This window comes from Aphis gossypii, unplaced genomic scaffold, assembly GCF_020184175.1.
Source record: "Aphis gossypii isolate Hap1 unplaced genomic scaffold, ASM2018417v2 Contig00296, whole genome shotgun sequence".
NCBI classification, from domain to species: domain Eukaryota; kingdom Metazoa; phylum Arthropoda; class Insecta; order Hemiptera; family Aphididae; genus Aphis; species Aphis gossypii.
Window position 1 is genome coordinate 166,285 of NW_026083056.1, and position 27,602 is coordinate 193,886.

Consider the following 27,602-nt stretch of genomic DNA (forward strand, 5'->3'; position numbering starts at 1 on the left):
AGTGTTGTTTGATAAAAGAATCACCCTGTATACATAAACCCCCATAGTTTCATTGAAACTAGTGTATTCTTCATCATATATTTAATGTAAACTTATTCAGAGTAAATTATTATCATTTTTTAATTTTACAGTATACACACCATAAACCATAATTAGTTAACTATTACCAATAATTTATAGGTTAACTTGCTTGGCATAGGTAACGTATAAATTTTACAAAAATACCCAGAGACTATTTCGGAGCGAATGAAAATGTCCCATCCCCAAAAACGTATTCTGCACTTTGTAGCAATTCCAAATTTTTTTTACATGTAAATATAAATATATTTTCATCATCACTAACAAAACAAAATGTATTACCTTTGTAAGTAAGATTATGCTGATCATCATCTAATTGTTTTTTAGCATCTTCTAAAGATCTCGGTATGTTTGGAAAGGATTTTTTTCGTTTTTCATACATGGATCTTCGAATTAATTTCATATCGCTATATTGAAGATGTTCAGATTTATCGTTGTTTTTCAATTCCCAGCGTATTAGTTTATTTGGTTTAATATGTAAATCCTCTTCGGCTCTACGTTTCAAATTGCTTCTTACTACTTCTCGATGAATTGTTCGGTCGTCGTACTCGTCATGGGTATGCGTGTTTGTAATTTTTAAAATTTTATATGATTCATTAACTAACCTAACTACAGCACTTACGGAACAATTTTTATTTGTACACCTAAAATGTTTATCACCAGATTTTAAAGTTCGGAATTCTCTAAATTTATAGTTTTCTATGTTTAAACATTTTTTTCCTCGACGCGTTTCAAAAACATCACAAATTTCGATATCCATAGTCAATATAATCAGTAGTTATAGTACAGCTTTCTGGCGAACGACTGTTTAAAAGTATTATGCTTTCCTAATACACGACGATTATTTTAAATCGATATATATTGATTATTGATATGCTGGTAATTTGTACTGATAATTTGTACCAATAATTCAATTACTTTAGGTAAGTCCAAATTTAAAAATATAAAATATAAGTTACTCAGTGTTTATATTGTGCGCAAACGAGTCATCCGTTACAGGTAAACGACTGATTTCGTTGTGCGCAAACGAGTCATCGATATCTAGGTAAAAAATGTAGATTGTGCGCAAACGAGTTGCACCGATTATATAGATGACCACCATAAATCACAATTATTATTATGAGGATCATCAAGCTGCCCCCATAAAAAGTAGTAAGCATGAAAAAGTAAATTATTTAACTTCAAACTGATTAATTTTTATTTTTTTTTTTTAGATGACAATCAACCACAAAAAAATTACAAAAATAAAAAAAATAAAAAACACAACGATTAAATTTAATGCTTGCCTTGTAGGTGTCGGGCTGAAATAACTATATTATGACACGTTAATAACGGCGGAAACACACTTTATTAAACAGTAAAGTTGACAATACTTATAACGACGCGCGAGTGTCGGCGACGACGGTTCGGCAAAAGCTAAAGCTCGTCGCCGCCGCCGACCGGGCCGTCGGCCGTGCCTTGAGGCGGCGGCCAGACCGGTTGTCCAGTCGCGTTATCGCGGACGAGAAAAGGCAGCCGCGGTCGTTGCGATAACGACCGCGACATACTCCCCCCCAAGTCCGCGAAACGCGACCAGCGCCCCTGACCCTATTCGCCCAAGGGGCCGGTGTCCGCCTCGTGCGTCACCTCCATCTCCTCGATCCACCGCTCCACGACTGCCAACTGCGCTTCGGGTGTGGCTGGTGGTTGGGAGGGCTGGATCGGAGGTGTGGGTGTAGGAGCTGGTGCTGGTGGTGCCGCTCCGGGTGCTGGCTCAGGAGCTGGTGGCTGTCCGGTTAGCTGCTGAGCTGGCGGCGGAGCTGGTGGCTGCACGGCTGGCTGCAGAGGCTGGAACCGCCCTCGTCTGTCCCGCACATCGTGACGCTGGTACGCCGGCAGTAGGCTGCGGGGTGTTAGCCCGCGTGGACCGACGTCCCTCGGCGAACCCCCTCTCGAAAAGAGCCCACGCCGTCGGGCTGGCCCGGATCCGGCCGAATGAGGCGGTGGCCGCGCGTTCAGCCGACCAACCGCTCACCATATCCTCCGGTCCATCCCCGGAGAGCCTCCTGGCTTCTCGGAGGAGCTGCCCGGCCATGGCCCGTAGCTTCTCCACGTGGGCGGCGATCATGCCACGGGATGGCCGGTTGTTGCGGTTCGGTGGCGGGTTATTTGCGCGTTCTGCCATCTAAAACAAGGTATGATTAGTTAGTGTTCTCAGACGGTCCTACAGCTCGCTTCATCGCTGAGACATGTAACTTAGTAGGGTGTTTACCCTCCGTCAAGAACACTCCGGTTCCTAGTGGTTTACCCAACTTAACCGGACCTAACCATTTCGGGGTGAACCCCGCGTTAAACCGCTTCTCCGCACTTGACTGCGGATGCGCTTTGTAGTATACCCAATCCCCTACTGCCAGATTGCCTTTTCCCGGGGATTCTGGGGGTATATGGGTATTAGGGGCCTTGGGGCCGGAAACCACCGGGTAACCCCCCTCTACCGCCGGAGTATCATCCTGTTCCGCCGGAGAATCTTCGGTTCCTACCGGAGGGTTCTGATGTGCTCCGGACAACTCCGGACCATTGTTGCCGTCGTCCGGTGACTCTTCAGCCAACTCAAGCTGCCAGTCTCCGGGGACCTTGATCTCCCGACCAAACATCATTTGGCCGGCGACTGTCCGGTGTTTCGTTTTCTTTGTTGTTTCTTACGGAGAACAACACGTGTGGCAGATAGACATCCCACAGATGATGAGGCTTATCAACAAGTAAGGTTCGTAACCCTTTCTTCAACTCTTGATTCTGCCTTTCTACCGGGTTGACAAGTGGGTGGTATATTGGAGTCGTCCAACCTTCCACTCCCCACTTCTTGAGTGCCTCTCCCATTGCCTTGGACACGAACTGCGGGCCATTATCTGACAATAATGCCCTCGGGTATCCGAACCGTGGGAACAACTCCCGTTCGAATGTATCCACAATCGCTTTGGTCGTCGCCTTTCCTAAAGGGTAGGCCTCTACCCAGCGACTGTAGCAGTCTGTTACTACCAAAATCGTCGTCTTACCCCGCTGCGTCCGCGGGTACGGACCCATAAGATCGATGCTCAGTACCTCCCAAGGTTGACGTGGGATCCTGGTGCACATCCGATCTTCAGGTTTACGATTAGTGGTTTTACCCGTGCACAGACGTCGCATGCCCGCACGTAGTTACGCACTGCTTCACGCATACCGGCCCAAAAGAAACGACTCTTTATGCTACGGTACGTTTCTTTCCACCCTGGGTGATTCGCTGTATCGTGGTCGTGAAACCTTTGCAGCAGAATTTGGGCCTTGTCAGCTGGGACGACCACCCCTTCTTCTCCATTCGCAATGGATCGAGGGTGGCGGTGCAACACCCTGTCCCGCATGACGTACAGCTTCGGCAGACGCCCGAACCTTGCACCGTCTCCGGAGAGTTTGGCAACTATCTCCCGTATGTTCGGGTCGTTCTGTTGCCACTCTCGGACATCTCGCAATGTGACGTTTCCGTCATCCCTCTTCGGCTGGATCGCACCACACTGGGTGACACCCACTCTGGGTCCTCCGGCCACGCCGGACAGATCACCGAAGACTCCGAACATTTCTCCGGACACTCCCGGCCGAATCACAGGGGGGTCGTGGATATTATTCTCCAACGATTCTTCGTCCACTGTATTCGGTCCCGCCGGACAACGGGATAGCGCGTCGGCTGCTTCATTTTCTACTCCGGGCAAGTGCCGGATTTCGAAATCGAAAGCCCCGAGTTGTAACGCCCATCGCGTTAGTTTGCTGTTGGTACAGCGAGCTTGCTGACCATCGGAGTGAGTGCCGCGTTATTTGTAAATAACATAAACTTACCAGACTCAAGATACGGCCTGAACCTGTCAACCGCCCAAACTATGGCTAGACATTCGCGTTCGACTGCCGAGTATCTTCCCTGAGCTGGGTTAAGTTTTTTGCTGGCAAAGGATATGATTTACGGTCGCCACTCTCCCCCGCTGGAAGAGCACGGCACCAACTCCGACTTCGCTTGCGTCGGTCTGTAGATTGAATGGCTTACCCGGAAGAGGAGGGCAGAGCCGTGGTGCGGACACCAAAGACTCCTTCAACTTCCGGAACGCCTCTTGCTCAATTTCTGACCAACGCCATTTGGTCCCTTTGGCCAACAGACTCGTGAGCGGTGCTGTGATCTCGGCATAGTGTGGCACGAACTGGCTGTACCAACCACAAACGCCTAACACGCGCAACACGTCTTTTGTCTTTTTTGGAACCGGTAACTCCTGAATCGCCGTCAATTTCTCCGGTTCCCGGTCTATTCCTTCACCGTCCACGACGTGACCTAGGAATTTGATCTGTGCCACCCCGAATGTACATTTTTTGGGTTGGCACGTTAGACCGTAAGACTGGAATCGCTCCAAGACTCTCTGCAAGTGGTTTAGATGTTGATCGGGACTCTCAGAGTATATCACAATATCATCCAAATAAACCAACACAAATTTACCAACTAACCCACGGAAGACTTCGCTTACCAAGCGACAGAATGTGGCTGGGGCGTTTTTAAGTCCAAAAGGCATTACCTTAAACTGGAATAATCCTCTTTGGGTCCTAAACGCCGTCAGTGGACGTTCTCTGCGGAGAGACCCACTTGCCAATATCCTGATTCAGATCCATGGTGCTGTAAATTTTCGCTCCGCCCATTCCTCGGACCATGTCATGGAGGTCCGGCATTGGGTGAGCATCCGACTCCGTCTGTATGTTCAGACGGCGATAGTCAACGCAAAATATGCGTGAACCATCCTTTTTCTTCACGAGTACTACCGGTGCAGCCCATGGAGATATGCTAGGTTCAACAAACCCCTGTTCCTCCATGTCTCGCACCATTTCAGCAATTACCTCGTTTTTTTCTCGGGAGTACCCGTAAGCATTTAGAGCCACCGGATTTGGATCCTTGAGACGGATCTGGTGCTCTATCACCCGAGTTCTGTTACCTCTCCGGAGAAAACCTCCGGATATTGGCCTAAGACTTCTTTGACCCGCGTACCGTACTCTCCTTCCGGTAAAACTCCTACGGTGACCGGAGTTACTGGATTTCTCCAACTCACGGAAACCCGTCTTTCTTTCCCCAAATGGATTATGCAACCACTATAGTCCCAAGCGACTTGTTGCTCCACGAGGAAATCGTGGCCCAGGAAGACATCTCCAATGAGATCGTCTAACACTGCTGCCTTGAAGCTTACCTCCATATCCACTATCCGGGCCCGAAATTCGGAAAACTCCGTAATTTCTCGGGTCCGACCGTCCGCCATCCGGACAATCTCCGGTTCTTCGGTAAAACTTCGGCCGAACTTCTTTGCCACCCACGGTTTGACATAAGTCCTCGCCGCCTGGGAGTCCAATAGCGCTACTACTGCCCCGAGTGCAAACTCAAGTTCTATGGCCGGTACCGGAACATCCGATACCCTAGTTTTCCCCGTTGACACCGTTGCAATGGCTGGAGACTCAAACGCTTCAGTCCGCAGATCCGAGAAGCATTGCCGCAACTCAAACTTTGAGTCCGTATCTGAGTCTCTCCTTTTGCACATCTTCCGTGGATAAGGAACTATTTCCTCGGTAAAATTTTCGGATGTGACCGGACAAATTAACAACTGCTGTGTTAACTTATTTTGTTCCGCATCACTTGAAATGCTGTTCGCGACATTGTTATCGGAAGGATAACTCACCTCGGTGATATCTTCACATTTGTCCGAAATATTTTCAATCCTGCTCGATTTTCCATACCTTTTGTCCGGGTGGTTCGACCACCTCTCCTTCGATTTGCCATTTGCCCGACTCATTGTCACGAACTGTGGTTCCTTTTCCGGAACATCGCTTTCAATGAGTTTTCTCGGGTGGCTACGGCGTTTTTTCTCCGGTGTTTCCCCGGGGCTCGACGGTTTTCACCGGACAACTTCTCACTCCGGACGTCCACTTCGGGTAACGAAGTTTTCCTCCGGAGGATTTCCGTTCTTACCGGTTTTCTCCGGTCCAGAATTCTTTTGGCCGATTTATTCGGATCCTTTCCCGAGTCTCCGGTCCGTAACGCTCCGAAGTTCCATTTCTTGGGGTCAGTTCTTGTAATTTGTGGTTTCTGTACCGAAACGTTACTCACTGACCAAGTAGAACTTCGTTGCTTACCACTCTTCGGCCGACTCGTGACTTTTCCGCCGGTTACTTCCTGGCCGGTCGGGACCCGGCGGTCCCGCCGGTCGTTCTGGCGTTTCCCGACTCCGACTTTCTTTTCGGACATGCAGCTTGCCAGTGGTCATGACTATCACATACTCTGCATCCTGCACCCGAAGATAGTCGTTCCCTCGGATTAGGCACCTGGGATTTGCTAGCATCCTCAGCTTTTCTCCTATCCAACCATTTTAATTTTGGTGGTCCGCTGGTGCTCTCTCCCGCCTTATCCGGTACTACGGCCTTACTACCATCCAAAATATGTGCAAGCGCACGTAGTTCACTGAACGATTTCAGCCGTTCAATGCTTGCATGAATTCTAAATTCATCACGCATGAGCCCAATCACCGTCATCACCACCGCTTCTTCAGTCAAACCAAGATTTAACCTCCGATACAACTGGTACTTGTAAAGGACATACCCTCCCAGTGTTTCGGCCTTGGTCTGAGAGGTACTTAACAGTTCCGATTGTAGGCTCGACTGTAATTCGTCCCCGTTTAACTTTTCCAAAAGCTCAAACTTGAACTCTTGCCATGGCAAGTCCAACGCCCTCATGGTTCCCCACCATGTACCTGCCTGTGCCTTTAGCTGAGGGGCCAACACGGTCACCCATCGAGCCATGTGGATACCAGTTTCTTCAAGTATTGCTTTGGCCTGGAGCAAAAACCGCAGCGGGTCTTCCTCCCTCTTGCCAGCAAACTCTGGTATCGACGCACGGGCCATATTCAACTCATTTTGAGGAATGAGCTGGCTGTCCGCGAAGGGAACACGTTTTCCACCGGAGAGATTACTCCGTAACGCTTCCCCATCACTTCTACCGGACACTTCGCCGGACACTCCGGACAGATCACCGAAGACACCGGACATTTCACCGGACACTCCGGACCGGTTACCGGAAACTCCGGATACTTCCCGATTTCTCGGGTTTTCCCCGGCCAATCTGCTCCGTATGTTCGCCCAACGGCTCTCAAAACTCACACCTTGAGTTTTGACCGGAAGATTTTGACTTTTGCCCGGGCAATTTTGATTTTCTCCGGACAAAATGCTGGTGGAAGGTTTGGGGGAAACCCCACGGCATGCGCAACTCGCTTGCGCCACCCGTTCGGTCGACCTAAGCTTTTCTTCGGCTAACTCCCTCTCCAAGCGTTCCACGCTCTCGCTGAGAGTAGCAATTGTTAGCTGCTGCTTGTCGACCGTTGTTTCCAGCCCCTCTAGTCTATCTAACATCTGTTGCATAAAGTGGTTTATCAAATCTCCGTCGGATTTTCCCTCTTCACCACTGTTCTGGACCTCCGATGTATTATCTTCCAGTACCTGGGCTGACGTCCCGTCAGTTACCCCAAACCGTACTGATCTTGGATCCATGTTTTCCTTAGACCTAATATACTCCTCTAGTGCTAGGAGTTTGTCGGCCTTGGACCCCCCGGTCTCAATACCACGTATCGACAATTCCCGGTTAATTTCTACAATATTTAACTCACTAATGCTTTCGTAACCATTGGGGAGATTAAATTTAATTGCAATTATCTATCTAATTAATTACGATGGATACGAAATTACGTAACTCGGGCTATCGCTGGTAGAGATATATACTTTCCAATCTATAAATAGCCAAAACTAAGTTTAGCTCCGTAGGAATTACACTAAATTATGCAAATTTTGCCAAAATTTACCACCTTAGATTGGATAGTCCTTAATATTATTCAAAATAAAAAAAAATATAAATAATTTGAATAACACTATTTAGGAACCGGTATGATCAGGACACCTATTGTAGGTTCTTTTAACCCGATATGTGCTAATTTACTTTAATTTACGTAAAATTATTTTTATTAAAATTAGCACTTACCTTACTCCTTTCTGACTGCGCCAATGTAGGTGTCGGGCTGAAATAACTATATTATGACACGTTTAATAACGGCGGAAACACACTTTATTAAACAGTAAAGTTGACAATACTTATAACGACGCGCGAGTGTCGGCGACGACGGTTCGGCAAAAGCTAAAGCTCGTCGCCGCCGCCGACCGGGCCGTCGGCCGTGCCTTGAGGCGGCGGCCAGACCGGTTGTCCAGTCGCGTTATCGCGGACGAGGAAAGGCATCCGCGGTCGTTGCGATAACGACCGCGACAGCCTGATTGATGTGAATTAAAATTAGAAACTAATGGTACTGCTGGGAGAGATAGAGTATTAAATGATCCCATTTGTGAACTTTTTTTTTGCATTTTTTTCTTTAAAATTAATTTTCTTGGAGATGAAAACAATTTTTTATTTCTTTGATTTTGATAATGTGACAATTCTGTTGTATTAAATTGTTTATGACATTTGATGCGTCTTTTTTCTTTGGCATTGGAGAGATTATTATTTGTAATGCACGAATCATCAGTATTTTCTACACGGATTAATTTGTTTTTAGCTTTCACAAAATCATCTGAAATATAAGTTATTAACAATAAATAAATATTTTAGCAACTATACATATAACATACATACCATCTGAACTCCAAATATGCTTAATATCATATATTTCCCAATTGTTCTTTGATTGCTCTAAATGTTTCACCATCATATCATATTTTTTGTGTACATTAGGACCATTCCCTAAATCATTAGGATAGTAACACTTGGTATTATTTTCTAATAACCAAGATTTTGGTACAATTTGGATGCCATCATCAAACTCGATAACCCAATACTGTCTAGAACAGGTAATTATTATTTATTATATGTTTTGAATTAATTCAAAATATATCTATGATCAAAATAAAATAGTAAGTAAATATTTTAAGTTAAAAACAAACATAATTATTATATTTTCAATTTTATAATTTAGGTATACATTTGGATATATAAATTAATATAGTAATTAATATTATATGATACAGAGATAGGCTATAGGTTATTTACTAAAATTACCTATAATACTATAAATATTATTTAGATTAAAACAAAATAAAGATTATTGTTATAAGGACTGTATTTCTTCGGTGTCTGTATGTAGTATTGGAAATACAACCTTCCACATTGGAGAACCAGAGCAATATATAAAACCTTTATTTATGATATCTGAAACCATCCACGCCCTTCTTCTAGATAATTTAGACACTTTGAATATACCTAATAGTGAAGATTTACATGGTATGGTGTATAAATCTATTTTTTTTAAATATTCTTTTCCTATTATCATTTGGCTTCTTTTGTCATTACTGAATGCTACATTTTCAATTAAAACAATACTTCCATTAGCCAAAATACAACAGTTATTTTTTATATCATTTGCAATTAGAACATAGTCTTTACAAATAATTTTTTTGTACCCTGGTATTAACAATCCTTCTGTCAACGGTCCGGATTCATGAGGATTTTCAAACTTAAATCTATAATCATCATCACAAGACACATATTTTGATTTACGATTATTTAATTCACTGAGTCTTTTAACAATTTGTTGCAATGGTCTATCATTTTTGCGAACTAGTTTTTTTATTTGTTGCATGAAATTTTCAAATTTAAAAGTACTGAAGTTACAGTCGACCGACAACCAAAATACCGACAAGACAATTAACCGACAGGGTCAATCGACCGACAACCAAAATACCGACAATAATATAATATGGGCTGCATCTTAGTTGTGGTCATTGAACTTATGATAACATAATATCATATAGTTCAATGGTTGTGGTCAAGACGATTTTTGTGAGATAAAGAGATATAAAAGTTTCGGTCACTCTAACTTAAGGTATTATCTAAGTGACAGCATTATTATACCCAAATTCTAGGCGGAATTGTTATTAGGTATACGATAAAAATTGTTTTCAATATAATAATTTTTTGAAAATGAATTGTTCAACAACCATTTATGTTAATGAGATTTCGCTCGAGCAAGATAATTTTCTAGAGCAACAACACACTATTATGAAGATGGTGAAATTAATCAACTTGAATATCTGAAGTCGATTTCTTTCAAATGTGTACCTATAAAATTTAAAAAAATTGTAATTTTTATTATTAAACAGTATTATACAATACTATATTATATTTTGACACAAGTCTAACCACTTCATTTAAACATAATCCAAGTAGGTATCAACATTTTTAACCATACCTACATAATAAATAAGAGTGTATACAGTCCTAAGTCTGTTATCTTTTCGATATTAATAGGAAAAAAAATGTTGATTATTATGTTTCTAAATTAGGTAGTATGTAACCTTTTTGAAGGGTGACCTGAACTAGTACGTAATTTTTGATTTTGACCGCAACTATAGTAAACACCGAATATTTGTAGTAATTTAATTTCACATTTAATTTATATTTTTATTTTAATCTAATCGATTTATTATTTAATCGAAACATTTTATCGTACGACAACAAACACTCAATTGATACGGTGCCTTTTTCCAACTGTGTAAATTTAATTGAGTCTTTGAAGATACTCGCAGTCTCTGTGTGGAATTTATACAGTATAGGTGAAAATATGGACGAATATTGTGATATTGTCCTGTCACAACAAGGACGAGAAAAATTGGCAGTGAAAGGTTATTTAATGGTTAAAGATAAAAATAGAGACGATCTGTATTAATTGGAATTGTGAAAAAAAAGTATTATTTAAATGCAAATGGCGTGCGTCCACTATTTTAATTGATGGAAGACATAAGTTGAGATCCGACAATGACCATAATCATGCTCCAGAAGCTAGTCGAGCTCCAGTTGCTATTGCAAATTCTATATTAAAAGGTAAATAAAAATTATTAGAAATTTTTTTTAAGCCTATTTAGTATTTTAAATTAAATTAAATATTAAGATACAGCCCGGTCTACAACAAATAAACCGTCCCAAATTATTTAATCTACACTATCCAACGTTTCAGAGAATATAAAACCTTATCTTCCTAGTTACGAAGCACAACGAAAAAAAATAAAGCGTGCACGTATTACTCACCACCATACAGAACCAAATTCAATTGATGATCTTAATATACCGGATAATTTGAAAAAAATACTATCTGATCAAATATTTCTCATTAAAGAATCAGTAATAGGTATGTTAATAAATTAATAATTATGCAATCTAAATTTAGTTTTTTTTCTATTTATTTTAGGTGAAGATAAGATACTTGTATTTTCTTCTGTGAATAACGTTCAAAAACTCAGTCAATCAATGTTTTGGATAGTTGACGGTACTTTTAAAACAGTGCCTACTATATTTACGCAACTGTATACTATTCACGCACAAGTTGGTTTCGGTGACAACTCTAGAGTTTTGCCTCTAGTATATGTTCTTATGACAAGTAAAAGAGAGCAATGTTATAACCAAATGTATCAGGTAATAATGAGAATGCAACATTTTTTATTAATTTAGACATCTGTTTTTCAAGCTTATATATTTATAATTTAGAAATGAATTTACTTTAATGCGTTCTCGTTTTTAAAGTAGCTATTTAAAGCAATATATAATAAAAATATTTATAACACTTTTTTTTTAGGATATAATTGATTTTGCTGAAGACAATAATATAAACTTAGCACCTGAATACATAATAAGCGACTTTGAGATAGCTGCAATAAATGCGAGCAAACATGAGTTTCCATTATCTAAAAGTAAAAATTGTTTATTTCATTTATGCCAAAGTGCGTGGCGAAAATTACAAAGCCTTGGTCTATCCATCGAGTATGGAAATAATGAAAATTTTAGTATTAAAATTCGACAAATGTTGTCTCTTGCATTTTTGCCCGAAGAGGAAATTCCTGATGCATTCAAAGAGATTAAAGAAATCATGCCTAACAATGCAAGTAGTTTTGTGCAATGGTTTGAAGACAATTATACATTAGGTTAAGTCCGTCGTATAGTGTGCAACACCGAACATAGGAACATTCCACTTTTTCCTCCATCGTTGTGGTCAATTTATGAAAACATTGGTACCTATACTCTATTTTTATTCGATAATTTTCAATTATTTATAAAGTTTGTTTAATTACTATTATCATAATTTTATAGATAATGGTATTCCTAGGACTTCTAACCATGCGGAGGCCTAGCATCGGCGTTGGAATGAATTGGTAGGGAGGGCTCATATTGGTCTGTTTACGCTGATTAAAGAACTTCAGAAAGAACAAAGTAAGGTTGACGCAGATATAGAAGCAATTCTCAGAGGAGCTCCAAAGCCACGACCAACAAATGTTCAGCAAAAACGTGAACAGCGCTTGAAAACGGCTATTGACAATCGTGAAGGTAAAACACGTCTGGAGTATCTTCGAGGTATTGCTCACAATCTAACCATGTAATGTTGTAATGTACACTTTACAATCGTATTAACTTATACATTATTTTTATTATTTTTTATTATACTACGAATTATTTTTTTTAAATTTATTGATCTATTACATTTAACATTATTATTTATTTTATAACAATTTTATCACTACGTGTATTATTGTCAATCGATTTTTAAAATTAATTATGGGCGTACTTTTAAAACAAAATTATAAATTAAATGTGAAATTAAATTATTACATATTATATTATTGTCGGTAATTTGGTTGTCAGTCGATTGACCCTGTCGGTTAATTGTCTTGTCGGTATTTTGGTTGTCGGTCGATTGTCTTGTCGGTCGAATGGTTGTCGGTCGATTGACCCAGAACGGTTAGACCAAAATGACGAACATATTCAGTTATGTGTAAAAGACCATGTATGTTATGGCTAATAAATTGATGTCCGTACAAATTTCCAAATGTTACAACGTAATGTTTCAACAGATCTTCAGCATATTGAACAAACACAGGTTGTTTACACAAACGTTTTGAACACAAAATAGTAATTTCTACATGCAGTGCAAGAAAATTTGAATATATGTCAATTGATACAACATTCATTAGAACCACAGGACCCGTGTACAATAGCAATTGCCTAAACTCAGTTGCTTTCCATTGTTTGAACATCAAAAGGGATCGCGGTTTTCTATTGAACTCAAATGGAACAAAACATTTTATATTTTCAAGAAAATTGGATATTTGTTGAACTTGAACAGGACGAATATGAACATTATACCTACGAAACTTCATCCAAAGCATTATCATTTTTTTCATCTCACCAAGGCATACTAAATGTAGGTAATCAAGAGGGACATTAGTTACAAGTCCTATTCCTGGAATAGATTGAAGTGCACTTATTTCTTTGTTCATTAAATGGTAATTGTGATCTGTACGAAATGCAAAATCAGCATCTGATCTGAGTGGTCCACTGCAATCTGGGAAGCATACTCTATTGTCAGTCCGTGCTCCGTGAACATCAAACTTTGTACAACTATAAAAACCACTATGTCCTTTTACATTTAATACAAATAATTTTGCAGGCGCATCGGCACAAATCATGTTAATACATAATTTGTATAATTTTCCATAAAATAATATGCCTTCTTTAAGTAATATATTTAGTTCAATAACAAAATCATTTAAAAAGTCATTAGAGCTATCAGGTTTTTTATTGAAATCATGGTAAATTCCAATGACAAAGACATAATATGACTCAAAAATGAATCCTAATATAGGCCATACTTCACTTCTACTTGACCTAGATAGAGGTAATCCATCTATATGAACCATCAGTGTTAACGTATCAATCTTTTTAACCAAATTTATATCTAAACTATTCAAATATTTAATAAGTCCAATTTCTATACCAATGTGAGCATACTGTCCAGGTGAGACACTTTTTGTAATGACACTTCTTGGAGTTTTCAGCAGTGTCCTTGCATCTTTAGGTAAATAATTAAAACATTCATGAGTCCTTAACAAGTTTAATACCTTGGACATACATTGTAAAGATATATCTTCTTCAATTGCCAACAACGCCAATTTTTCTACGAACGTTGTACTTGGATTTGCAGTAGATCTAGTTTCAGGTATTACAGTAGGTAAAACCAACTGAAACCCCACATTTTCTAGAAGTTCATATTTTTTTTCAGTCACTTCTGGCAATTTAGAATTTTCTTGGTCACACATTTCTTCAAAAGCTTCTTGGGTCTCATCATGAATAAATTGTAATGATTTATCGCTATCATTAAAGTTAATTTCATTTGTAATTCTTAGTTGTTGTATTTCATCATGTATTCTTCTTTGTAATTGGCGTTTAGATAGTAACGTGACTGATTTTAACAGTCTAAATTAAAGTAAAATACAAAGATGGTCTTTAGTAGAGATTCTTTAAAGTTTTTAAAAATAATATTTTTAATTAGGTACCAGTGTTTCTAGGTTTTTTTTTATAAATATTAATTTTTTTGCTATAGTCTACCTACCATTTACCAAATTATAACTACATTTTAACAGTATTCAAATACTTAGTTTTGTAGATTCTAAATAAATTAATGAATAATTTATTTATTATTAATAGCAATAATAATAGTAATAAATAATTAAACAATATTACATGCTAAATAGGTGATTGTGACTATGATTGTAACAATTGTTATGTATTGATTTATGTAATTTTCCTATGTATTATTTTATTGATTTTTGTATGAATTATAAATAATAATGAATTAATATCAAAAAGAACATTAATAAAATAAAACTTTTATACCTAACTTTTTTACTTTATTGAGTTTTAATCAAGTAAAGTATGATGGAAATTGAAATGAAAAAGTCTGATTTTTGAAAATTTCAAGAATTTGTGTTAAATAGGAAAATAATACAAATATAACTCAGTAATAATGAGTAGTTGGGTGATTATTAATTAAGCTAGTTTTAATATAAAATATTAATTAGAGAGTTGTGATATCACACCAAACTCAAAATACAAGTAATTAATTACAAATTACCAATTACAATCATGTAGAACATTTAATTACAAATTACATAATTAAATTACTTACAATTACCAATTACATTTAAAAATGTTATTACAATTATATTAGTTATTAATTTTATTATATAAAAAAAGTGTATAAACTAAATAAAAAAAATATAGGTATCTACATAGAAAAATTAGATAATTCGGTAACGTTTTAAAAATACAAGTTTTTCGAATTGTTCGTCAGACAACTGGGAAATAGTAGGTGGCATTATAAAGCTGTTCGATAAAACTTATGCTGTATAACATGATAAAGAAAAGAGGTATGTCAGAAACTATGTGATACGCATGTCCGCCATATTGCTTTTCTCTATAAGTTATCAGAATCAATTTATCACGAACCGGCAAGCATGATAAAAAATACCAAATGGCGTTCGGGCAAACCGCATGACAAAGAAAAGTACAATTAACTATTAAATTTAGTGAAATATTAATTAGGTATGCATTTTAAATTTAATAATTAGTAATTAGTATTTAGTTTTGTTTAGTATTCACACATTTAGTTATTTAGTTACTAGTTCATTACTTACTAGGTAGTTTTAAAGACAATCAAGAGTGAAATTGTCCATGAACATCCAGTAATGATGAATTGAATCATCAATAGGTAATTATTTTTAATTTTATTGTGGTTTATTCAACTATAAGTTTATGATATTTTATTTTATAATTAGGAACTGAGAATGTAGCTCTTAAAGCTTTAAATTATTGGCCAGTGCCGTAGTTGACAAAAATAAAAAAATTAAACTAATTAGCATTTAAATTTATTTAATAAATTTTTGCTTTTTATTTTTGTTAGTTGTCTTGAGAGTCTGGTAATTGTAGAGTAATTCATTGTTCAGTTTATTCATACGAATAAATGTTCTTGTGCGTACTAAGCAACTTATGACTTCTGTAGGTATGTCTTTAAATATCTCTTCAAGTTTTGTTGACAATTCTTTTATTATATATTGTTTATTAGAATAAACCTTCTCCATGCAAGTTTTTGAAGATTGGTTCCAGTTTATATGCCATGTTTACCAATGTTTTTGATGGTATCAAAAGGTTTCCTTTTGACACATAATTGATCCAAGAGTCTGTGTCACCTGTTCATCACTTTTCAAATAAGGATATTTATGTTTAAAAACGGTAGGCAACGATCCTATCCTGCCACATATTCAAATTATCATTTTCAATTTCATTGAAAGGTACGTTTTCTACCATCTAAAACAAATAAATAATATGAATTTCTCATTATATTATGCAAAGTTACTTCATACTCTAATTCAAATTCATCCAACATTTCAAAATTACTCCTATTAGTTTCAACTTTTGTTTCCCACATTCTGTCTCAATTTGAGCAAATTCACTGTCATTGGATTCCAAATATGTTATTAGGAATCTTGTTAGACATTCTTCATCGCTAATTAAACTCATTTCCAGTCCATCATCAGTGTTTTTATTTTCTGTAAACACCGATCTTGAATGCTTTCCAAGAATATACCACCTTAAACTAAAATTGTATATTACATTAATAATATAATCATCTATTGTTATTATTATTGTAAAATATATGTAATTATTTTTTACACACGCATATTTAAATTGTAAATACTATTAAATGCAGAACCCCAGATTCCTTTTAGAAAACTAAATAGGTTTTCAACCACGTATTGGTTAACTTTTCTGGTCATTATATAGCTTACATCATATTATTTTACATTCTGAAGTAAACCTTTTAACGATTTTATGGGATATAATAATACCTACAATTGTACAATATTATGAGATTAATTAATATTTTTCAGAATATATCATTAACAATATCAACATTGGTCACCTTTCTGGAATGGTAACAATGATTTTTTTGAATGTACTTCCATATGAACTATAAAGTCATTCATTTTGTCGAGTAATTCATTTTGAGTATCTTCAAATAATCCATAAGCTGCTGCATTTTATCAAATTTTTGCTGCGTGTTCAACAGATCGAACCAATCATTAAAAAGTTGAATAACTTCTGAGGACTTAAATGAAATAACATAACTTAGTTATTAATCATTTTTATAATAAATATTTTAATTTATTGTTTTGTTCTGTTTAGCTTATATAGTTATATTTCATAAGCGTATACCATTGTAATTATTAATTAGCATATACCCACCTCTTTCCAGTTATGATTGTTTATTTTATTTTTATCCTAAATAGCTGATTGATTTGGCAACACTATTTGAAAATACATGAGCTGCTAATTTAACGTTCATTCTATTAGCACCTTCTACTGATAAATGTCGTTCTGATAATTTATGAGCAAATCTATATTCTTTGTTAGAGTTTACATTTAACAGTTCGTGTAAAATAGTTTTACCAATATTTACCATTAGGAAACAAACAAACCTCTGTAAAAATTGTAGTATTTGTACCATAAATAAACTAATTTATAAATTATTTGAAATTATTAAAATAATACTTGTCCAGAAAATGATTTCTTGCTCTAATTTAAGTAAAAGAGGTGCATCCGCAAAAACATAAATATTTTGTTTTGTTGCAGGATGTTCAAAATATGTTTTGTCCTTGAAATACCTAAATCACGCCATAATTCAACATTTGATGGGCCCATGTCACTAAACAATGGCCACTACATTGTACATAATTTCATATAAATTGCAAATTATATTTGTTAGGATTTGCTTGGTCATTGGTATATCATCATAGCTATTAAACAGGTTGTTTCCAGGAAGCAACAAGACCTAAAAAAAAATTACTTGAAGTATCCAATACATAATACTTTTTGTATTTTTATACCTCGAACAACAACATTTGAACACTTTGTATGGACCGACCATTTGTTCATACTTTTTATCAAAACAAATTCTTCTTGACACATATGTCTCATCAAAAGATACTACAGTAAGTTTATCTTCATGTCCAGTGTTTCTCCTTAGATTTTTTATTTTAAATTTTAATTCACATAATGTTTTTATTTAAAACAAACTAAATAATAATATATTTTTAAAATAAATACCTTTGGCTTTCATTAACGTCATTACACCTGAAAGAATGCCTGGTTCTATTGGAAATTGAACTGCTCGTGTTCGAAGTGTTGATATCCTACATTTTTTTTACTAATGTTACCATCTATTAAATTAATTTATATAGATAAAAATACAAACCAACTAAAGGAAAATGTTTTCTTCTCGTAAGTATCTATATGCTTTAGGTGATATACTTCTCAATGTTATTGCAGAAGAAATATCTTCAGGTTGCCATTTATTTACATTCTTTTTAGGATTTAAAAGCATATCTATTTGAGTCTTTGTGAATCAATTTGACAATATTTTTGTAAAACGATATTCAAATCGTTCATTTTCTTGCTCAGACCAAAATTGTTTCAATAATATAAAATTTTTTATTGTTCACAAACAAGTACTATTAATTTAATTTAATAACATAATTCAAAAAAATATATTTTCTAATTATGTACAACACAAAAAAGCATTTATAATTTTATCTGTATCTAATACTTATAAGTTATAATATATGTATTATACATGATAATAAAGTTAGTAAAAATAAGTTATTAACACAGCTCATTTAATCTACATACTGTTTACAAATAAACTTAGCAATAAAAACAATAAAAATCTAACTAATGTTATTGTATTATTGATTGTTAGAGTATTAATGCCAAACATAAATTCTATATCAAACAGGATGTTTATATGATATAAATATGACTGATTGATGCCAGTATTTTGTACACTCCTGTATGAAAATGAATTAATATTCTGCATTAAATATACATTCTCCTGTTACTGTAGGTAATAGAAAAGTTTCACAGACTCATTGAAATGTTTTTGCTTTGAAATTGCTCTTTCAACACTGAAACTAAACATAAATTACATGCAAACATAAATAGTAAATAATAGCATGAATTTACTTCTCAACAGAAATATCTCCATCAGAATGAGGTATAATATCAGTTGCACTAGTAAGACATTTAACACTAATCTTATCAATTTCTAACAAATTACTTTAGGTAAAAATTAACATGCTCAAAAAAAAAAGCATTTTCCTAAATATAATTTGAACAAAATACATGTTCAATTTTAGTTAACTATTATATCTTATTAATTATACCTGTATCACAATTTATGTTTTGAACATTTGTTCCTTGAGTAATTTGTGAAATCCACTTAGCTCTTAAGGTTTCATCTTTAGGAAATTTATGCAAATGAACAGTATTGTCCTTCACGAACTTTTTGCTTCTACTGCCACTATTACAACCCTCAAAAATACACAAAGGCATCCTTACTAAAAAAATTTTATATAATTTGCTAAAAAAAATGCCTAAGTCAAATTATTTAAATTTTTAATTTAAAATGTTAATTGTTTTGTCATAGGTATTAACACTGATAATATAAATATAAAAACAAATGATAATAACGGAGAAAAGCAATATGGCGGCCTGCGCTGATTTTACGAAAATTGATATGTTGCTGACATACCTCTTTTCTTTATCATGCTGTATAAGTTATATATATATATATGTAATTTTGTTTTATTCTGATAGAATAATAATAATAATAATAATAAGTTGATCGATTTTCAATAACTATAAAAGAAAATCGATATTTTTAACTTATTAGTATAAGACTGTTTAATATAATATAATAATTAAAATAATTTAATATAAAAAGTAATTAAACACTACTGTAATAATATAATAGAATAATGTTTTTAACGTAAATGAAAACGATATTATAATAGAAGATAAAGAGTAACAGACAAACAGTGTTACCACTGTTACACCTCCCCTCCTGCAGAACAAAGCAACGGTGTGCCATCCAAATTTAGTGCTTGTGTCTTAACTGGAATTAATTTGCTGCTGTGATAGAAGTTGGTTTCTTTACGCCTTTTGGCCCTTCAACTTCATATATAGTATTTGATACCTTTTTTATTATTCGGAATGGTCCGCTTCTGATCTCATCTAATTTATTTCTATTCAATTTGTTACCATTTTCAATGTAGACTAGGTCATTCTCTTGAAAAGTGTGATCTATTCTGGTCTTATCCACTCTTTTTTTGTTTTTTTCATAATTATTTGTTGAATTTATTAATGCTTCCCTCTGTCTGCTTTTAAATTATAATTATTTTCTTGAAGCTCAGTTGGTACAATATTAGGTTTTACACCATATAGGAGATATGCTGGTGAGAATTTAGTGACACTATGTGTTGTACTATTGTATTCTTTCATGCATTTTTCAGCAATTTTAGACCATGCTCCCCTCTCTTCTCCACTATTAATTTTACATCTTATTCTATTAACTAATGTTTGATTTAGTCTTTCATTCAACCCATTTGATTCCGGACAATCCACTGATGTAAATATTAATGTGATGTTCATTGATTTCATATAGTCTTTAACTTCTTTGGAATTAATACATGTGTATTGATCAGCTAGAATAATTTTTATCTGGTGTTGTTTTGCTACTGGGTCGATTAAATTAATGAAGTCTCTTGCATTTTGACCCTTTGATGTAGAAATAAATGCATATCTGGTAAAGTGATCTGCTAAGATATGTAATATTTTTTTTGTTGATTTGTTTCCACCAAATCCACCTACTGAATCAATGGACATTATTTCATATGGTTGTGTAGCTGGACCTAGTTTTGATAGTAACCCAATTTGTTGGCTTCTTCTTGATTTGTTTTTTATACATACTTCACATGCACTGCAAAACTGGTGTATAATTGTATCCATGTTTTTGAAATAGTAATATGGTCTTAACTGTTCCCTTATATGACTAACACCAATGTGTCCATAGTTTTTATGTATTTTCTTTATTAATTCGAAACCAAGTTTTTGGGAAACATATATTCTTTGTCTATGCTTAAGATTTTTGAATTTAATACTTCCCTTCTCAACCACTTTTCTTGAATCATTAATTTCATTTATATTTGTTTGTTGATCACTAATTATTTCTTCTAAGGTAACCATATTAACAACTTTTAATACATCCTCTTCATTATCAAAATTTTCTAAAACTGGATTTCTTGATAAAGAATCTGCTTCAATATTCTCTTTACCAGGTGCATATATAACCTTAAAATTATATTGTGAAAGATAATAAATAAGATCTCCAAGTGGTTCATCTGTTCTCGCTTTTACTTTTAATGTCTCTAAAGGCTTGTGATCTGTAATTACAGTGAAATCTCTTCCAATTAACCAATGTTGCCAATAAACAATAGCTTCTTTTATTGCCAAGCATTCTAAATAAATTATTTTTTTCTTCTTTTGACTTGAGTTTAATTTTTTTGAGAAATATGCAACTGGGTGAAGGATACCATTTTTTTGTGGTTGTTTTAGAATTGCACCTAGCCCATCTCCACTGGCATCAGTATAAATAAAAACCTCTTTATCTTGACTATACAGGGTGATTTTTTTATCGTGAACCAGTTAATATTTCGGGAAGTATTAGGAATTTTAAAATAATTTTTTTTTAAACTTTCTAGGTTTTTCTATTTTACATTTTGTTACAATTTTGATAATTTTAACTTCCTCCCTTACTTGATAAAACACTATCCACTTTCGATTTTCAAATGGCAATACCTATTTTCGATAACGAAAATCTATAGGCATACTGAAAAAAATAATTTTAACGTTTATAGAATTTAATTTGAGAAATCCGTTTAACTTATAATGCTTTGATATTCGTTCAGTTTACTGCTACTGGGCAATTTCTTAAACCCAATAGTAAAAACCAGAAGTCAAAACGAAATTTTATCTCAATTTCACAATACCCATAACGGTCATAATCGATAATAACATGATTGATAAACATACTATTTGATAAAATAGTGCTTCTATCTTCACTCTCACTCCCGCCGGAACACGGAAAAAGAGATAAAAAGAATGACCACTCACTCACTGCAAACATACTTATACTATAACGACACTACTGATCCCGGTGGTTTTCTACTCCATTCACACCAAACAATCGATATCTATATTAATTATCAATTGATTATGGTTTTAATCGATAATCGAATTAATCGATTTTTACCCCAATATTCGATTTATTGTTCATATTTCTGTTTTTTTTTTTTTAAATTAATAATAATATACAAATGCTATGATAAAACAACTAAAATATCATTAATCAAATATTATATATTATATTGTATAATTTTTTATTTATTTAAGTTTATTAATTGGTAATTATACATAATAAATACATATTAATATAATTTATATTTCTATATCAGATATATCAGATAGTAAATTACAAAAAAAATATTTTTTTAAAACAATATGGTGTATAGGTAGTATAGTAAATGATTATAATAAACAGAAAACATTTATTCATTTTAAAACAAAAAATCAACAATTTCTATGTATTTAGAAAAATAATTCATAAATACAGATACAATTAATGTAAAATTTATGTACTTGGATTCAGGATTTAGAGACAAAACTAAAGTAGTTAAAGGTCTATTCACACATTTCTTTTTTTTTTTAGTTATACATTTTTACAATGCCCCTATTATTCAAAGTTTTTACTTCGTTAAAAATAGATAATTACAAATCAATCTGTGTATATTAAAAAAAAAAAAAAAAATAGAATAGGTAAGTCATTTTGATTATACAAATCAAGTGACACAAAAAATAACCTACATCAGACTGACAATGTTTTGTGCATCGAGGAAGTGAGTCCTGTATTGTTAATCTGATGCGAGGCTATAGGCCCAAAGCTTGTTGTTCATAGTGCCTACCTGATTTTCCATTTATAAATATTAGGTATTCTGTGATAGTGTGATATATTTTTTGTATAATGTATAATTTGCATTTTTAAAACTATCTCGTGTGTGAATAGACCAATTAATAATGGACATTAATTCAATATTAAATTATCAAAGGCAATAAACACATTAGTTATCAATAATTTTACTAGAGTATGAACAAATTTCCGTAGTGCAAATTTTTGCAGAATTTGGGTAAGGTCATAACTAATAAAAAATATTAACACTTAACATGTCCACTACCCTATAAATTATAAAATTAAATGAACATTAAACATACTTTATAATATCTATTCTAGATTACAACATATTTTTAGGGCTATGGATGTTTTAAAAAATTATTAATTTTTACACTTTTTTTTTTTGAAATTATGTTAATTTTTAATTAATATTTATGCTATAAAAATCTTTTCTTCCTCAACACGATATTCATGTTACTTTATTTTTTTTTTATTTTATCTAATTTGCTTATTGTAATTATTGTGTACAGATTGTAAATATTGTCTTTCTTAATAAAAAAAAATCTTTTAATATTGCATAAAAATGACACTATCATATAAAAAAAATTTTAATTTGCCAATTTAGGTTAATAAAAACTCCATAGCCCTAATTATGGAAAATAGTAAATCAATAACTTAACCTAATTATTTAAACATACAATTAACTAATAATATAACAATCAAAAATTTTTACATACCTATGTAGAAATAGTTGGTCTTGATGCTGCGCTGTTTTTTTTTTATCTGAATGCAACTAAAAAAAAACATTAAAATAATTATAGAAGTGATTTATTCTACATATAAAAAAAAAATTATTTATTCATACTTATGAAGTTATCAGCTGAGATGTACTTTGCTGTGACTAACCAAAATTACGAATTGTAATTGTTCATCCAATGTTGTTATAGATATTTGAATTAAAAGTTAGTACTACTAATTGCAGTTGAAATTTGAAAGAAAACAAAATTAATTTTCTAAAAAATAAGCAAAAATTATGATAAACATCAAATTATTTACTTTATGAAAAAAATTCATACTGTTAGCGGCCAATGTTGCTAAATATATATACATATATATATATAACGGGTCAGGGGTTTGAATAGCGACACTAGGCAATGTAGAATACAAAACGTCTGATGACGGCTTTATTGCACGAAACAAGAAATACACTTATAATAATGAACACAATACAATGTAATAAAAATAATGGCCAAAACGGTGGTGCGAGTATAAATGGACACAACGGGTCGCGGTTGCCGGAGACGCGAAGACAAAACGGTGTCTTCGGCCGTTGCAAAAACTGGACTGCTGCCGTAGTCACGCCGAGCCTACAACCGCGGCCCGTTGACAGTGTGACCACCATCAATTAATTAATTCTAGAAAAATAGTAAGTGGCTTTTGTGATAAATGTTGGCGCTATCAATACTTACATAATAAATTATTTAGCTTGTTTAAAGATTAAAATATAATATGTAAAGAAATATGGATATTTTATTCTTTTATAGTCATCAGATACCAGTAGACAGTAAGCAATGTAAATTTGCATTAATTGCTGGTCAAATTGAGCTACCTAGTCATATAGTTCACTGTATTTTTTGATTAATTATATAAACTCTACTGATTGCCACTGAAATAAATTAAAATATTTGAACCATAGTTATTAATAATAATATGTATAAATCATTTAGTAAAAAAATGCAATTCTAATATATTAATTTTAGATTGAACTTACCAATGAATTATAAAAATAAAGTTGTCGGCAAAATATGAAATATGATTCCCATATACATAATAATATTGCTGATTGGATAGAAGTATATTTTTAATTAAATTCAAATTTATTAACCAAATTACAACATTAAAACACTATCAAAAAATATAATAGGTATGCTATATGCATTAGAATAATTGGCGCAAACTTTAAATTTATATTTTAAATAATACACATAATTTAGTACTTGTTTAAAACGTATTCTTTGGTTAAAGGGTTAAACATTTAAAGAATAGTACTTAATTAATTAAAGAATAATGATTAATATTCCATATTTGATAATGGGAAAATAACATTAACGATTAATCAAAAACCACATGTTTTAATAAACAGTTTGCCGGAATGCCAGCATTTATTATCATTTATCTACTAATACGTGATAAGACCGTATACCAGGAATCAGTAACCAGTGCTATATTGTGTAACCATAATGGTAAATTGTAAAATGTTATTTTTATACTTTATAGCTGATACAGGCATACAGCCGCGCTGCAGCAATGCTGGCTAGTCGTTCAATGACACTCGGTAGCCGGTGTTCCGGTGGGAGTGAAGATAGGACACTTTTTTTTATCTAATATTATTGTTTATCAATCTTGTTATTATCGATTATGACCGTTATGGGTATTGTGAAATTGAGATAAAATTTCGTTTTGACTTCTGGTTTTTACTCTTGGGTTTAAGAAATTGCCCAGTAGCAGTAAACTGAATGAATATCAAAGCATTAATAAGTCTTAAACGGATTTCTCAAATTAAATTCTATAAACGTTAAAATTATTTTTTTCAGTATGCCTATAGATTTTCGTTATCGAAAATAGGTTAAGGTTAGGTAACAAAATGTAAAATAGAAAAACCTAGAAAGTTTAAAAAAAAAATTATTTTAAAATTCCTAATACTTCCCGAAATATTAACTGGTTCACGATAAAAAAATCACCCTGTATATTGATAAAATTGGACTTGAACATAGATACTTTTTCATATCAATAAAAGCTTTTTCACACTCTGCTGTCCAACAAAATTTTACATCTTTCCGTAGTAAGTTGTGTAACGGTTCCAACTGTTTTGATGCATTTTCAATGTATTTGTAGTAAAAATTAATTTTCCCTAAAAATTGTCTAACATTTTTTTTTATTTTTAGGTTCTTCAAATTCCTTTATTGCCTTAAGATTATCTTTTACTGGTGTAATTGAATTTTTTTCAATTATATGGCCTAAATATTTTAAGTAGTTTTTTGCAAAATTGCATTTCACCATCTTCAATCGAAACCCTTCTTCCTTCATTGTTCTCAATAAATATTCTATATGTTGTACATGTTGTTTAAAAGATTTTGAGAAAATTAAGATATCATCTATATAGTTTATACAAAAATCATTTAAATTATGTCTTCTTATTATATTTGCTAGAGTTCTTTGGAATATTGATGGTGATATCTTTAAACCAAAAGGTAAACATGTCCATTGCCAATGCCCGTTTTGAGTTACAAAAGCTGTTTTTTTCCTATCTTTTTGTCTAATTGGAATTGACCAGAACGCTGAATTTATATCAAATGCAGAAAACCATGTACAATCCCCAGCTTTCACCATTATGTCTTCAATGCGAGGAAATGGCTGTGGTTCAGGAATCACTAGTTTATTTAGTTCTCTAAAGTCAATACCCAACCGAGATCTACACCCATCTTCTTTTTTATACACTAATGTAACTGGTGCTGCAAAAGGAGAATTTGTCTCTTCAATTAAACCTGATTCTAACAAATTTGCAATTTGTGAATCAATCTCTTTTTGATCAGGTATTGTACATCTATATGGTTTCTTAGAAATGTATCTATCTACTGTTAATTTGATTTGTGCTTCTTCCTGTTTCACTCTACCTACATCATATTTATTCTTATATTTTTCTTTATATTTTTCAATAAGCTCTAATATTATTTTTTTATTATTTTTTTATTATTTTCATTTAAATGTTGTAAATCTGGTGTAAAATCACTGACTTCATTGTATTCATTAACATTTATTTGTAATACATTTTCTTCTTTTTCTTGATATCTAATTAATTCAATTTCTTTTTCATTTATTTTTTGTAAAATATTTAAATTCTCATCTTGTGATAGTTTAAATTTTTTAATTACATCTAAACCTAGAATTAAATCATATGAAAAATTATTATTTTTAATAACAAATACATCTATAACTTTTTCAATTTTATTGATCTTTAAATGTAAGCGTGCCTGGCTATTGATAAAATTTACTCCACTAATTGTTTTAAAGAGACTATGGTCTTCCATAATTTTTGTTTTCAATTGTTTTATAATTTTGTGATTCACTAGTGTAATATTTGAGCCGCTATCGTATATTGCTTTGATTTTTGTTGATTTATTAATTAATACATTTAGTTTGATTAGTGGTGTAAATTTTACCGGGCGCTCTAGTTTTTTTGATTGTCTAATTCAATTTTCAATAATTCATCAATTTCCGTTTGATTTACTTCTGCTACGTTAACCTTTTTCATTTCTATGTATTGTTGTTTATTGCGGCATAAGTGATGTGGATGGTACCGTTCTGGTTTATTCAAAGCTTCACACATACTACAAGGTTTTTTTCATAAAATGGTTTTGATACAGTAGTAAATTTTTTTTCTACATTACTCTTTCCAGTTGTTGGTATATTATTAATATTATATTTAATCTTGTCTTCTCTCTTCTGTTTATTATACCCTGTATCATACATTCTTATTTTATTCAGTAATAAGTCTGTACTGTTAATCTCCTCTTTATCTAATTTTTCTTGTATAATGAATGGTAAACCAATAACAATTAAATTTATTCTAGATATATTTGACATAGTACTCTCAATTTCAAGTAATAAACGTTCTTTCTTTAAAGCATAATCAGTTAGTGAACCGTTTATATATTTATAATTATATGCAAACCTTACATT

At 33.6% G+C, this 27,602-nt stretch overlaps 1 protein-coding gene across 1 annotated transcript; it reads right to left on the reverse strand.

Moving 5' to 3' along the window:
- Nucleotides 1–2,667: 2,667 nt before the first annotated feature.
- Nucleotides 2,668–3,138, reverse strand: LOC126553661 (uncharacterized protein K02A2.6-like). Its single transcript, XM_050208800.1, has one exon. It carries the CDS (start codon nucleotides 3,136–3,138, stop codon nucleotides 2,668–2,670), a length of 471 nt encoding a protein of 156 aa, XP_050064757.1.
- Nucleotides 3,139–27,602: the final 24,464 nt, after the last annotated feature.